A 14,278-nucleotide genomic window follows, 5' to 3' on the forward strand; every position below is an offset into this window, starting at 1 on the left:
TTACTCTTTCTCCTGTTTTTCAGCTCTGCCATCACATCCTGTTTAAATCAGGTATATCAAAGCCTGGCCAATCTGATTCGCTGGTCTGACCGGGTAATGCTAGAAGGTGTAAATCTAGATGAAAAAGAAATGATTAATGCGATGATTAAAGCAGTACTTGATGGAGTAAAGGTATGTAAATTAAATCAATCTGAGCAACTAAAGTGTGGGTTCCTGCTATTTGGTAAAGTGGAAGTAGATGTCTGCCACTATTTGAATCACCATGCCATCAAAGGACTTCTCCAGAACGTTTCTGCACATGCTCCATATGTTACATTCAGTTTCGTTGGAAAAATACTTGATTGTTGAATTGGCAGCTCTCAAAGCAGCAGGATTGTATGAATTATGGGTGATTATGGTATGAATTATGGGTGTAAACAATGGTTTTCATCCATACATTCTCAATCTAACATGCTTTGAAACAAATTCTATCTTAATGTTTAATATTCGTAAGTTGTAAATGTTTAAGACTTCCAACCGGTAGCGCAGCGGTAGAGTTGCTGCTTTACAGCGAATGCAGCGCCGGAGACTCAGGTTCGATCCTGACTACGGGTGCTGCACTGTAAGGAATTTGTACGTTCTCCCCGTGACCTGCGTGGGTTTTCTCCCAGATCTTCGGTTTCCTCCCACACTCCAAAGACGTACAGGTATGTAGGTTAATTGGCTGGGTAAATGTAAAAATTGTCCCTAGTGGGTGTAGGATAGTGTTAATGTGCGGGGATCGCTGGGTGGCACGGACTTGGAGGGCCGAAAAGGCCTGTTTCCGGCTGTATATATATGATATGATATGATAATGGAATTCTCATTTATTACTTTGTTTTCTAACTAAAAAAAATCCGGTTCTGATGAAATGACTTGAAATGTTCACATTTTCCCTTTGCACAGAAGTTGCCTGAACATAGTTTTTCCACCATTATTTTATTTTACTTCAGATTTCCAGTATCAGCATTTTTTATTTTCACGAGAAGATGCTGTAAGTTTTTGTTGCTTCAATGGAATGCACAGCTGAAAAATAAAAAACCAAACTTGCTGATGCTGGAAATCTGTAAACAGAAACAAACTAACTGTTGGATAGACTGCAGATCAGACCGCATCGCTGCAAAGGGAAATATTTTGGGTTGAAAATTCTTGGTCAGAACTGGGGAAAAAATATTTTCAAGTTGCATTCAAGGTAGGATTGATTATAGATTTAAAATCTTGTCGAAAATGAGAAGGGAAAGTGCAAAACTTTCAAGATGAACAAGGCAAAAGAGGCAAACAAAAATCCCACCAGAGAGAAGAGAAGTTCAAGGTTGTCCATACCTTTTCTGACTTTTGTTTCAGATTTCCAGCATCTGCAGGTTTCTTGATTTTTAATTTACCGTTGGATTTACTTCCAGGAATGCTGACCTTCAAGTTCTCTGCCCTCCCACAGGATTACCGTCTATCTCTTTTGACATTCATTGCCATTGATTTGTTTACCCTTTTATCTTCAATTAGGTTTTGAACAAAACCTAATCAGTCACTCCACCCATATTTTTTGTAATTTAAAACCAGCATTCTTCTCCAATTGTGATGAAGAGGCTTTGATGTGAAATGTTACCCCATTCTCTTTCCACAGATCCTGTCTGACGTGCTGAGTTTTTCCAGCCCTTTCTGCTTTGGTTTCCGATGCACAGTTTTTTATTTACTCAAACTCTACTATTTCTTTGGAATCAATTGTAATCAATTGATAGTGATCTCACTAACCATTAAGACAGAAGAGCAAGGATCAGCACAAATTTGTCCTGCAATGACTGCTGCTAGTGCTTTTCAAAAGGAAGGCAGGCATTAGCGGAATAGCCGTTTTTGGGAGAGACTATGTCAATGTGAGTGCTGTGTTTGAGGGTAAAAGTGTTGAGACTTTTGCTCAAGAGGCGTCTGTCTTGGAGGCTAAGCAGAGGGTGAAGCAAGATAAGACAAGGTCTTACATTTTTGTAGCTCTTTGGACATGTTGCAGTTGGGATAGTTATGCAGTTATGGCACTGATATGCTACTCTTGCAGGATGTGAGAAGTCGGGGAAACTTCCAGTGTCTGCTGAGTTCTTCCAGAGGCTTTTGTTTTGCATATGCCGGTATATGGAGCAGTAACTTGTCTCCATGCCTTTTTCTGTTAAATGTTGCCGTTTCATCAGCTACTTTAGAATTTTTTTTTTGCTTTCTATATTTACCATATTAGCTAGCTCTTTGGATATAATCTTAATTTTTATCACCTCAAGGAAACATAATGGTCATGTGTTAGTTGATCAGTAACACAATGCTTGGATTGCTGCCTTTATACAGGAGCTTGTTAAACTGACAATAGAGAAACAAGAACAGCCATCCCCAACCTCTCCAGTGAAACCCACCCCGCCAACATCTAAAACTGACAGGTAAGAATTATTTCAATGTACAAAGAATACTATATGGATAGTACTATGTCAATAACTTGTTTTTCAGTGTAAATATGTGTAAGTAGGCCAGTGCTTTGAAAAATCTGAAATGATTGTTTTACCCTTCGTACCTCAATGAAGATGGCACTTTGGAGTTATTTCTGTTGATGATGCTGTATAAATGCAAGTTGCTATTTGTAAGAAATGCATATTCAAAAAAGCTGCTAGTTTGGAAATATTAAATAATGGAACAAGTTGATAATATTAATGCTGCCAATAATTGATCTTTCCAGGATTAGTTCCCCATGCATTTCACAAATATTTTCAAACTTTGAAAATTGTAGGCAAATAAAACAATAATGCAAACCTGCTGTTATTAATTTTCAAAATGATGGCATTTGTTTGTGGGCAAAATGAGCGAGGCGTTGTTAACTCTCTTAAATTTTTCAAAAAATCATTTGCCCACTCTAGATGGCGGATGGTAGAAAGTTACTTGAAACATTTGAAACCTTGAGAGTGTGCTGCTGTGGTGCATTTTGTTGGTCAGCAAAGACTTGATTCAAACTTTCTACATGTCTGACTTTTGCCAATCTGTACGCATCCTTGTAGATCAGTAATCATTTTATATAAGCTAGCATTTGGAAGTGCTTCTCACAACCATTAATACTTCACAATAATGGCAGTCTTTAGTCAATTACTGGTGTAGGATTGCAGATGACCATATTCATCAAATTTAATTTCATATCACATTGGAATTTGAATTCAGTCTTTTTGTTTCAGTGTCAAATTATCAAAAGCAGACATAAAAGCGATATTTCACAATCTGGGTGCAGAAAAGATTTACGAGGATGTTGCCAGGACTCAAAGGAGAAGTTGAGTAGGCTAGTACTTTATTCCTTGGAGCACAGGAGGATGATTTTATAGAGAGCTACAAGATCATGAAAGGAATAGATAGGGTAAATCCACTCTTTTACCCACAGTAGGGGAATTGAGAACCAGAGGACTTGTTTAAGGGGGGGGAGAGAATATTTAATAGAAATCTGAGAGGCAACATTTTTACATAAAAGGTGGTAGGTATGTGGAATGAGCTGCTGGAGGAGGTAATTGAAGCAGGTACTATCACAACATTTAAGAAACATTTAGACCGGTACATGGATAGGATATGCTTGGAGGGATTTGGGCAGGTTGGACTGAAGAGCCTGTTTCCACACTATGACTATTGTGCTGCAGGTAACACAAGATTAAAAAATCACTAAACTTTGAGTGCTTTGGTTGCATGGTTTATTTCGGCTTTAAGAAAAAATGTGTTTTCCCTGTTTTCATTCTTGTTAATCTTTGCCACGAAGTTTTTCATAAATGACTTTGATCTGTGGTTTGATTCTCACAGTGTAACAGAGCTTCCCCTGACTGACCGTGAAAGGGAGATTCTAACTAAGACTACTCCAATGACGAGATCACTGGAGATGCTTCCAGATTCTGCAGATGGGGAATGTGCCCCACCAAAGCCACCGTTGCCTGGCATCCGTATCATGGAACATAGGTATTTTGAATCAATAGCTTAGTATCACGCTCATGTCTGAATGAATGTTTTGCTGATAAAAATGCTGTCCTTTTGATGAGCCATTTAACCCGTGCCTTGTCTCCTGTTGCACACGTTAAGCAAGTATTGGAGATCATCTGGTTTGCCATCTACTGTAATCCCTCAGTCATAGAACAGTATAGCATAGGAACAGGCTCTTTGGCCCACAATGTCAACTCCAATGCAAGTTAAACTAATTTCCTTTGCCTCCATGTGATCAATATCCCTCAATTCCCTGTATATCTACGTGCCTATCTTAAAGCCTCTTAAACACCACAATCGTATCTGACTTCACCACCCCGACCCCTGGCAACCAGTCGTCATAGTTTTTCTTGCAAAGGTGAAACTCGAGTGACAGAAGGAGTAAAACTTGCCCTAAATTTAGTTTTTGTGCTTAAATGTATTCTGATCTGTTGGTGGGTGCTTTGTTGAGTGCACCAAGAAGCAGTGAGTGCACCAACTGCCCACTGGATTGGCAAAACCAACTTGACAGCTAGTGAGGCTCTGACTGTCAAACCATGTATGCCATTTACATACATTCAATAATATTTAAAAAAGTACTTTAAAAGGTTAAACCAGATTTATTTGGTCACGAGAAATCGACTGAAAATATTGTGTAAGAAATAGAAGCATGAGTTTCCACAGAGCTCCATCTGCTAAATTGTTCAATAAGATCATTGCTGAACTTTGTAACAAATTTAAATTTAACAAAAACTGTCCCTTTCTCCTATTCATTTGAATCGGGACTGTTGTACTGCTATCAGGGTTAATGGTACAGACTCGACACAGGCTGTGGTGGTTTGAACTAGCAACTCGGGCCAATGCCAGCTGTGGACAGTGGAGGGTGTGTCAGATAGCCCCATGAAAACTCACGTGCAAACACTAGTGCTGGGCAGATTTTTTTTTTATTATGCATCCCTTGTCAAGTGATTCAGCCAGCATCTTGCACTACAAGATGGGAAGTGAAAACTACCTGCTGGTTATTGTGCATGTCTATTTGTGGAAGTGATCAGTGCATCATCTGCCATTATTCATGTTCTCTGGATAATGTTAAGCCTGTTTTCTCTATTGTATTTTATCTGGCAACTGTTCAATTCTGATGGATTAGTTTGGATTATGAAAAGAAGGTTGAAAGACTCTTTGTATTCTTTTGTTTTAAACAAGAAGCACGATTTGTGCACTGTGACTTAAAATACTTTCATAGTGAAAGGTTTTCCAGTTAAATGTGCAGTTAAATATGTAAGAATTTGTAACAGTGCAGAATAACGCAGATTAAATCATTGCATTGCAGTCCTATTCCTCCAATCTTACCACCACTACCGCCCAAGAAAAGACAGTCTGCACCCTCCCCAACCAGAGTGGCTGTGGTAACTCCCATGAGCCGAGCTGCCAGTGGTTCTAGTATACCTAATGCCAAGCAGGTATGGGAATTCTTTGCTTTTTGGTTGTTATTAGACCAGATGGAATAATTTGCACAGTTGCTGAACAGCAGTCATTGCATAATCAGTTGATGGAAATTTCCAAGCTGTAACAAATGCATGTATCTTATGAAGATTTTATCTGATTCTGCTGTTGAACTAATATAACATTTGATGCTTTCCAACCTCTACTGTTTAAACTATGGGTAGCAACACACCAAGAAAACATTGTTTTTTCCTGCACTTTATCATTAACTGCAGTTTAATTTTCTTTTAATGATGTGAATGGTAGATGATCACTTTTAAAATACCATGGCTAAGATCATGAATAATATTTCACATATTTAAACCACTTATCTCAAGTGCTCATTTTGCTTGCTTCTCAAAACAATAATATATAAAATAACTGTTTATATTATCTTTGATCAGGTCACAGTTTGAGTATTGAAAATTTTCATCTTCATTTATGAATTTATAGCATAGATTTGTCAGAATAATGACAGAAATGTGTATTTGTATCTCTAAGGATCTAAAATTTTCTGCTGAAACAAAGCAAAGAAGATGCAACTTGAAATGAACAAAATTGATAAATAAAGATTTAATTTTATTTGCTTGGAGTTGGCGATGAAGTGCCATTGTATCAAAATTGTGTGTACGACACAGGCATGGTGTTAAAAGAAATCTCTTCACATTAAGAGTCATTACATTTTGGTTTGCATTGCCCAAAGTGATTAAATTGCAGGAACATTGTCGGTTTTGAGGGTGCCATTTGAAATGAATGGGATGCCATTGTGCCTTCTTTGGCTCCTTCTGATTTAAAGATAAATGTTCTTTTTGAGAGTCCAGAGGACTCGCTGTTGCGATCACTGGACAAAGAGTGTAAGTTTGGTTATGTCACAAAGACTTCTAACTTTTCATTTGAATCACTTGAAAGAGTCGGTGCCCTGAGTTCCAGGCTAGAAGTGATATTTAATAAAACATTATTCATGTATAATACGTTTTTCATTTACAAGTTTAAAACAAAACTAATTAGATAAAGGAAAAAAATACTGACTTGAATATGAAATTGTTCTGGTATTGAAGGGATAAAAATAATAGAAAAATAATGACTGTCTTGTATATTTAGGATTTTGATGGCTTGGATTGTTATTTGCAAAGGCGGCTATCTGGTGGCAGCCACTCCTATAGTGGTGAATCGCCAAGGGTATCTCCCTGTAACAGCATAGGAAAGCTGAGCAAATCGGATGAACAGCTGTCATCACTGGACAATGATAGTGGACAGTGTTCGCAGAACACAAGCTGTGAAACACTTGGTAAGCCAGCACATGTTTTCTTAAGATGATTGTATTAAATTGAAGTGTTGTTCATTTTCCTATCCCTTTCTTTCTATATATAAAAAAAATATTTTCTTCCATTTAAAAGACATGATTCCTTGTCTCGGTCAGGATGATTTGCTTCACATTAAAGTGTATGCCCTCTGTTCTACTGCATTGTTTTCTTATTGTTCTCCAAATTCCTTTGGAGTCTGTTGGCCATGGGGGAAAACAATATAAGTACTTCAATATGCATCAGGTTTGGAATAGCTCGGCTTAAAGTGCTGCTTTAAAGTTTTATCCATTTAGATCTTGAGGGAGAGTAATGAGTGGAGTGAACAGCAAGCTACCTGCAAAATGTAAAATGCAAAGAAAAACTTAAAACTAATTGTTCGGGTTAGAACAACTGAACAGCAGATTGGAAGTAATGTTCCATAGAACTGATCTATATCTACCCAAGCCACATAAGTTTAAATAAACTTTGGTATTTGAGAGGGTAACATTGACTGAAGGCTCTGCAGGCTCTCCTGAAAGGCTGCCTGCTTTCAAGTAACTTTGCTGCTGAATCGATTATTTATATGCAAGGGTATCTGCTGCAGAGTTGAAATGTTTCGGTAAGGCTGGTGCACTTCACTCCTGATTGCTTTTTAATTTTTCTGTGTAGATAATCCGGAAAACTATGATCCTGATTATGACTTCCTGCATCAGGATCTATCGAACTCTGATCAGAATCCACAGCACATTTCGGGCATGCTAAGCCCTTTACCAGAGTCGGCAGTGGAGTCCAGTTCACCTCTTCCTGGGCAGACATTTACTGGACAGTTTTGTACATCACAAGCAGCACCTGACTGGCAGCCAGGGTCACAGGCTGGAGTTTCACCTCTGCAAATACCGCCAGCATTACCAGAGAAGAAACGTAGGAGTGGTGTTTCATCAGACAATTCAGGATCTAGAGTCTCGTACGAGAGGTTTCCTTCACAGTATGACAATATTTCTGAAGAGGAAATGCAAAATTCTGCCGGACCTTCTGTTCCATACCCTCCATTTGCTGTAGTTTCACCAAGGCAGCAAGGAATTCCATCAATGTCAATTGGATTCCAGGATATTGATATCTCAGAAATGGCAGGAGTACCTGAGAAACCACCTCCACTCCCAGAAAAAAAGGCCAGGCACAGTGAGTATTTACCTCTGCATTGTGTAAATGTTAAGTTTTGATTTGTTTTTAAGATAGTCTCCTGTAGTAAACATGTGAACAACATCTAGCCTACGATGGCTATGGATTATTTTCTACTGATGACACATTCTAATATGTGACGTGGGTCCAGTGGTCCCTCAATTATCACTTTTACTGCACCCCCTTCGATCAAGGTGTACCTGATTTTTTTTTAACTTAAAATATTAATTCCAAACATGAACCACATTTGGAAGAATGAATTCTGTAAATTCTGAATACAGTTGAGTTTTCTCCCCTCAATTTATAAGCGTGATGACCGAGAAGTTCAGTCCACCATTATTTTTTACTGATATCTTGGTTACGATATAGAACATAAATATTTCATCTTTCAATAGAAGAACTATCATGTTAAGTATACGTCCTACTACAGTGGCACACAAGCATCATATATTTGATATCTGAATCTTTCAAATATCAAAGTACATTATTACATGGTTGCAAAGTTTCTCCTTTTCTATACTTTATATTTGCTGTTTGACTTTATAAAAGGAATCTCAGATTCTGTACATCATTTTGCTACGAGTAAGAAAAAGGAAAACTCTTTATTTCCCACAGAAAACCCCTTTGTAACACTAGTTAAGAAAATAATCTGAGCGCAGAGACTTGGTTGTTGCTTTACTTTTTTGTTTCAATTTGGTGAAGTGGATCAGCCACATAAATGCTGTAGTTGGTTGACAAGAAGAGATTGGTGTTGATTCTCTCCTCCACTGGTTCACATTGGCAGCAGTGTGCACCATTTGCAGAATACACTGCAGTTCATCAAACTCACTGACATCACCTACATGCTAGTGGTTTATCACAATGAGCACTTAATGGATTTTTTTTTGTGTAGTGGTAGAGGCTGTGTGCAAGATTGTAGATTTTGGTAAATGATTGAACAAAAGATTCAAAAAACTACTGTGATTAACCATCTTGGACGATAATGCATAATTCTAATATAAATATTTGTACCCATACTATGCTGCTTTGCTCCAATCCATCCAGCAATTGGCTTGATGCTGCCTTTCTCTGTTGAGCTACTATCAGTTTGGCTGCCATGACACTGAACTAGCCTATCAATGATGCAACATTGCTGAGGTTCAAAGTAGATTTTTCAGAAAATGTACTTCATTACAGCACCATTCAATGAAAATTATATTTTGATATATTGTCCCCGTTTGAATAAATGACAGCAATTAGGCAGATTAATAAGATACTCTTTTTTTCTCTTTGCATAAAATATGGGAAATTAAATGGAGGTGAGAAATAATACATAGAATGGGATTAAAATAACAATTGAAGATTTGCATTTGTTTAAAATGTTTATTTTAAATTTATAGATACTATAATGCATACTGCTGACATTGGTGCAACCATATTGGTATAATAATAGTCCTTATTTCAATAATATGGTTCAAAATCTAAAATTTACAAGCTATGGAAATCACTTGCAACACTTTAAATAAAGAATTACTTATTGAAGATGAAATCTAACATTTCGAATCACCTGTAATGCTGAGGTGTATGTTGGATTTAAGATTCAAGATGGGTTTATTGTCACACGTACCATAAGGTACAGTGAAATTCGAGTTACCATACGGCCACACCAAGTGAAAAGCAGTAAGATACACAACCACATAAAATAAAATTGAACATAAACATCCACCAAGCGGCTCCCTGCATTTCTCACTGTGATGGAAGGCAATAAAGTCCAATCTCACCCTCTTTCTCCGCGGTCGGGGCTGTCGAACCTCCGCAGTCGGGGCCATCAAAGCTCCTGCAGCCGGCGATACGAAGCCCTCGCATCGAGGTGATGGAACTCCCTCATCGGGATTGAAACTCACCACAGCTTAGAGCCCCAACTCAGTCTCTAACCAGCGACCGCGATGTTCAAACCGGGCTCAAGATATTAAAGTCCGCAGGGCCGCAGTTGGAGCTCTCCACAGTCAATCCCCGGCAAGGAGATCGCTGCTCCACGGTGGTAAGTCCACGCCGCGCCTGTATTGAAGCGTCGGGTCGATCTCCAGGAAAGGCTGTGCCGCTCCATGATGTTTGGCCGCAATGGGGGATGGAGATACGACACAGAAAAAATCGCATCTCCGTCGAAGTAAGGGATTGAAAAAAAGTTTCCCCCAAACCCCCCCCACATTGAACAAACCAAGAAACACTAAAACATACTTTTAACACATACTTAAAATAACAAAACAGAACGAAAAGACAGACTGTTGGCTAGGCAGCTATCGTCGGCGCCTATGTTAGGGCTAGATCAAAGTATAAAGTACACAATGTGCATGCTCTCAATGTTCACTTCTAGTAAAATGTAGGTTTTGTTCAATGTAGGTTTTGATGCATAATACTGAATTTATTATTTTTAATTGCGCAATGCCACACAACAGGCCATTTTACAAAACCATTACAAAATCTGTCAAAAGTAGTGAAGCTGCTTGCTTTATCATTCCCTCTAAAGCTTGAGTACTTGATGCGGACTGGCATTTTGGGCGGAATTGACGAATTACTTGGAGCTCCATTTTCTCTTCGGTAAAATGTTACATTGCGGACATATTCTCTAGTTGTTTTCATAACCGTAGGAGGGAAAGGAGGGGTGGTGGAGAAGGGAGTTACTCTCTTTATCTGGCCCTAGGCAGTAAGAAGTTTGGAAGGAAGAGAAGTGAAACCTACTGGATAATGAAAGGCCTAGATAGAGTGGATGTCAAAGGATGTTTCCAGTAATGGGAGTGCCTGGAACCAGAGGGCACAGCCTCAGAATAAAATGTTGCACCTTAAAGATGAGGAGGAATTTCTTTAGTCAGAGGATGATGAATCTGTGGAATTCATTGCCACTGTGGAGGCCAAAACATTGGGTATTTTTAAGGCAGAGATTGATAGTTTCTTGATTGGGAAGGGCGTCAAAGGTTACCGGGAGAAGGCAGGAGAATGGGGTTAAGGGAAAAATAGGTCAGCCATGATTGAATGGCAGAATTGAGTCGATGGACTGAATGGCCTAATTCTGCTCCTACGTCTTATGGTCTTAACATCAAATGTGCCCATTCATATTATTTAACATTTGAAGAATTTGTTATATAAAATATGGCTGCTTTTTACAGCTGCCTAACAGGACCTAATTATTAGTCATTTGTTGTGAAACATTTAAGATACCTCAAGGATGTGATTAGTTGCTTTGTAAATATTTTTCCTGTCAAGTTTTAACTTCCTGTGCAAAATGATAGAAACATCCACTAGACCTTAGTTTACTAAATTCTTCGGAGGTTGGATTTTATTTTATGGTGTCGGCCAGCCCTTGCCGGCCCACACAAAAAGGGTTGGTTGAAGGTGATTTTTTGTCCCGATAGAAGATTTTCCAGCTTTGCATGACTTATTATATAAAAGGTCACTGATATATGTCCATGTCCAATCGAATTGTCAAGTATGTTGGAACTCCAAAAATGTGGCACTATCCTGCTGCCTTTGTAGCACCATAAGTTCTGTAGATAGCTCTAACGCAAGGACTGACAGTAATGAGCTTCTAAAGAGTTCTGTGCTGTAATTTTTTTTTACTCTTTTGTTACTTTTTTGTGGAAAGCCTTTTAAGTGTTCCCAGTAGTATTCCTGTCCCCATGCATTTCATTTTATAATGTACTGTGTAAAATGTCAGAAACCATTTCCACTCGTATGTTTTATGCAGCTGGTGTCTTGTGATATCTGACTGGGTTTGTTCTGTTAATGGAGGTTGGAGAAAAATATCTTAGAATAGAATGAGCTTTCTTTGTACAGGGTCTGTGAAAGATCTTTGCAATATTCCTCTCTCCTATCATTGAAACATTGTTAGAGTTCTTAAATGCTGCATTATTGTGATTCCTGGCAAGCTTACCATTTACTTAAATAAATAACTTTAGAACCATTTGCCACTGACATGGGGCTTATTGCATTGTAAACTAACTAAGCTCATGAACTGAAAATTGAGTCCAAATTCTCATGCTCCAATGATTTTGTTAACAAAAAGTTTGAAATAATTGGTTTATTTTAATTGTGTAATAGCTAGGGAGTTCACATCCTTACAGTGCTGCAGTGAGAATATAAACTGTTGTTTTTGGTTCCAGGAACAAACTGTTTATGGTGCTGATTTAATCTCAAGTTGGCTTGCTCCATGTGCAAAACCAGAACCACATATTGAAGTAACACAATTCTCCTTTCACTGTTTCATGACTTGCACACAATAGACATCTTGTAACTTGGCAGTGTTCTTCCTTTGAATTTAAATCTCATTGGACAAGGAACTCTGCATCAAGTTTTATCCATTTCCTTGCAGAAAGTGATATCAATTTTACCCAGTCCAAAATAAATAACGGCTGATTTATAAATCATTTTCCTTCATTCATGTTAATTTGAGGGGAAAAAAAAGATTAAATGAATTTGGCTTTAACTTTTACGAATATGAAATTTTAACTTGTCAGTGTTATTTTTTCAGGAAACTTCCTTTGTTTTATTTGATACATCATAGGTAGGCTATATGCTGAAGCTGTGAATGTGGCGCTGTTCATTCAATGACAACAGGAATTTGCATTTGTGCCAATTGGAAAATGGCTTTAGTTTTATAAACATGAAAAATGAGGTAGCTGATGTTGCTTGAGCTATTGCCCAGGAGGCCCCTGATTTTCCTCTTTTCCACCGATATATTGATATTTGCAATTTGATGCTGTGACCATTGGCCGAGGAGAGAAAATGTTGCCAATGGTTCTCATTCGCAATTGCTTTCTCTCGCAGAGATACCTGGAAACATACATGCAGATGGTGGATGTAGTTGGCAATTAATTTAGTCTTGGAAAATATGTGTTAATGCATCCCAAGTGTATTTTGATTATGGAGCTGTTATATGGGGAAATATGGGGAAAGGATAAATTGGATCAATAACAGTCACTTGAAGTTTGCTTATTTTACTGAAATGAGGCACAGAGAGAAGATGAAAGTAGGAGCATGTCTTGTAGCCCCAGCAAATGGCAATGAAGTTATATTGTTCACTGATGTGGAGAATTTACAGGTCCAGTTTGCCAAAACTTCGTCTTGGCAAAAGGCAATGTGATGTGACTCCCGACCAACCCAAAGGTATATGAATTCAGTAAAAAAGACTAATATGTTTTCTGGAATGGATGATGAGGCATAGGGATTAATTTTCCTTCTGTGTTCCAGGCACAAGTAAACTCTGCAAACTAATTAAAGGTGGATTTACACATTTCCACCAAATACCAAAGATAAGTCAAATTAAGATGCATCTTTAGAGATACCATATTCATAAATCATAGCACCAGAATTAGGCTAATTGTGAGTTTATTCCATCATTCAATAATGGCTGATCTATCTTTCCCTCTCAATCCTATTCTCCTGCCTTCCTGTAACCTTTAACACCCTTGCTAATTAAGAATCTATCAATCGCCTTCTGAAAAATACCCAAAGGATTTGCCTCCACAGCCACCTGTGGCAATGAATTCCACTGCCCTCTAGCCAAGGAAATTCCTTCTCAGCTCCTTTCTAAAGATACTTTTATTCTGAGGTTGTGCTCTCTGTTCCTAGACTCTACTGTGAGTATGAGAATTGAAAAAATGTGCATGTTTAAATGTGGCCATTTTTAGGGTCACTAACGAAATTCCAAGAAAATCTGCATTTTAGTTGGGAAGGATGATGCTATTTATTATGATTTGACTGAGGATCAGATTCTTTGGGCTGAGAAATTAACTGCTTTTGCACAAAATATTATGTTTTTATCTGTCGCATTACTTTGCAATATATTAAATTTTGTAGAGTATTTCTTAAATCTAGTTTTGTAATGAGTAGCAGGATAGTTATTTTTTATTTTAGTGTGAAATACCTTTGTTCAAAATGTACAAAATACTGAATTAAGAATTGCTTTGCATCTTCGACACAGTTCTCTGGAGGATAATTGAGAAAACTATTGAAAGAAATATGCAAGTTAATAAAAGCTTGGGCTAAATGTTAAAGGGATCAAGTGATAAGAGTGCAAAATAGATCTAGATAACTTGCATTTCAATCTTTTTAAAGTGTAGATTACAGGGCCATACCAGTGAATTAACTGGCACCACTGATCACAGACTAATTGCATAATAAGCAAGCAGGTGCCTAAAGATCCATCTTGACCGCACAGTGGATATAAGTTCTGTGTTTCAGGCTAATGTTGTCATCTCTTGAACTGGTGCTTTGTAAATTAGACATTTTCCCCAAAATAAACCACAAGTGTAATCCATGCTGGAATTGCCAATGTAAGAACATTTCCGTTCCTGTAAGGTGGCGAGGTATATATGTTTTGTGTTTAGATT

The 14,278-nt window shown here is 38.0% G+C and overlaps 1 protein-coding gene across 12 annotated transcripts in view; it reads left to right on the plus strand.

The window, feature by feature from the left end:
- The window catches only part of LOC144608370 (rap guanine nucleotide exchange factor 1-like), a 126,515-nt gene that overhangs the window by 47,405 nt on the left and 64,832 nt on the right, over positions 1-14,278 (plus strand). For all 12 annotated transcript variants that reach the window (XM_078426049.1, XM_078426050.1, XM_078426054.1 and 9 more), the window contains exons 4-9: positions 24-171; positions 2,341-2,429; positions 3,817-3,969; positions 5,300-5,429; positions 6,553-6,739; positions 7,404-7,913. In XM_078426049.1, the coding sequence (XP_078282175.1) occupies positions 24-171; positions 2,341-2,429; positions 3,817-3,969; positions 5,300-5,429; positions 6,553-6,739; positions 7,404-7,913 (1,217 nt within the window). The remainder of the gene's footprint in view (positions 1-23; positions 172-2,340; positions 2,430-3,816; positions 3,970-5,299; positions 5,430-6,552; positions 6,740-7,403; positions 7,914-14,278) is intronic.

This window comes from Rhinoraja longicauda, chromosome 31, assembly GCF_053455715.1.
Source record: "Rhinoraja longicauda isolate Sanriku21f chromosome 31, sRhiLon1.1, whole genome shotgun sequence".
Taxonomy (NCBI): domain Eukaryota; kingdom Metazoa; phylum Chordata; class Chondrichthyes; order Rajiformes; family Arhynchobatidae; genus Rhinoraja; species Rhinoraja longicauda.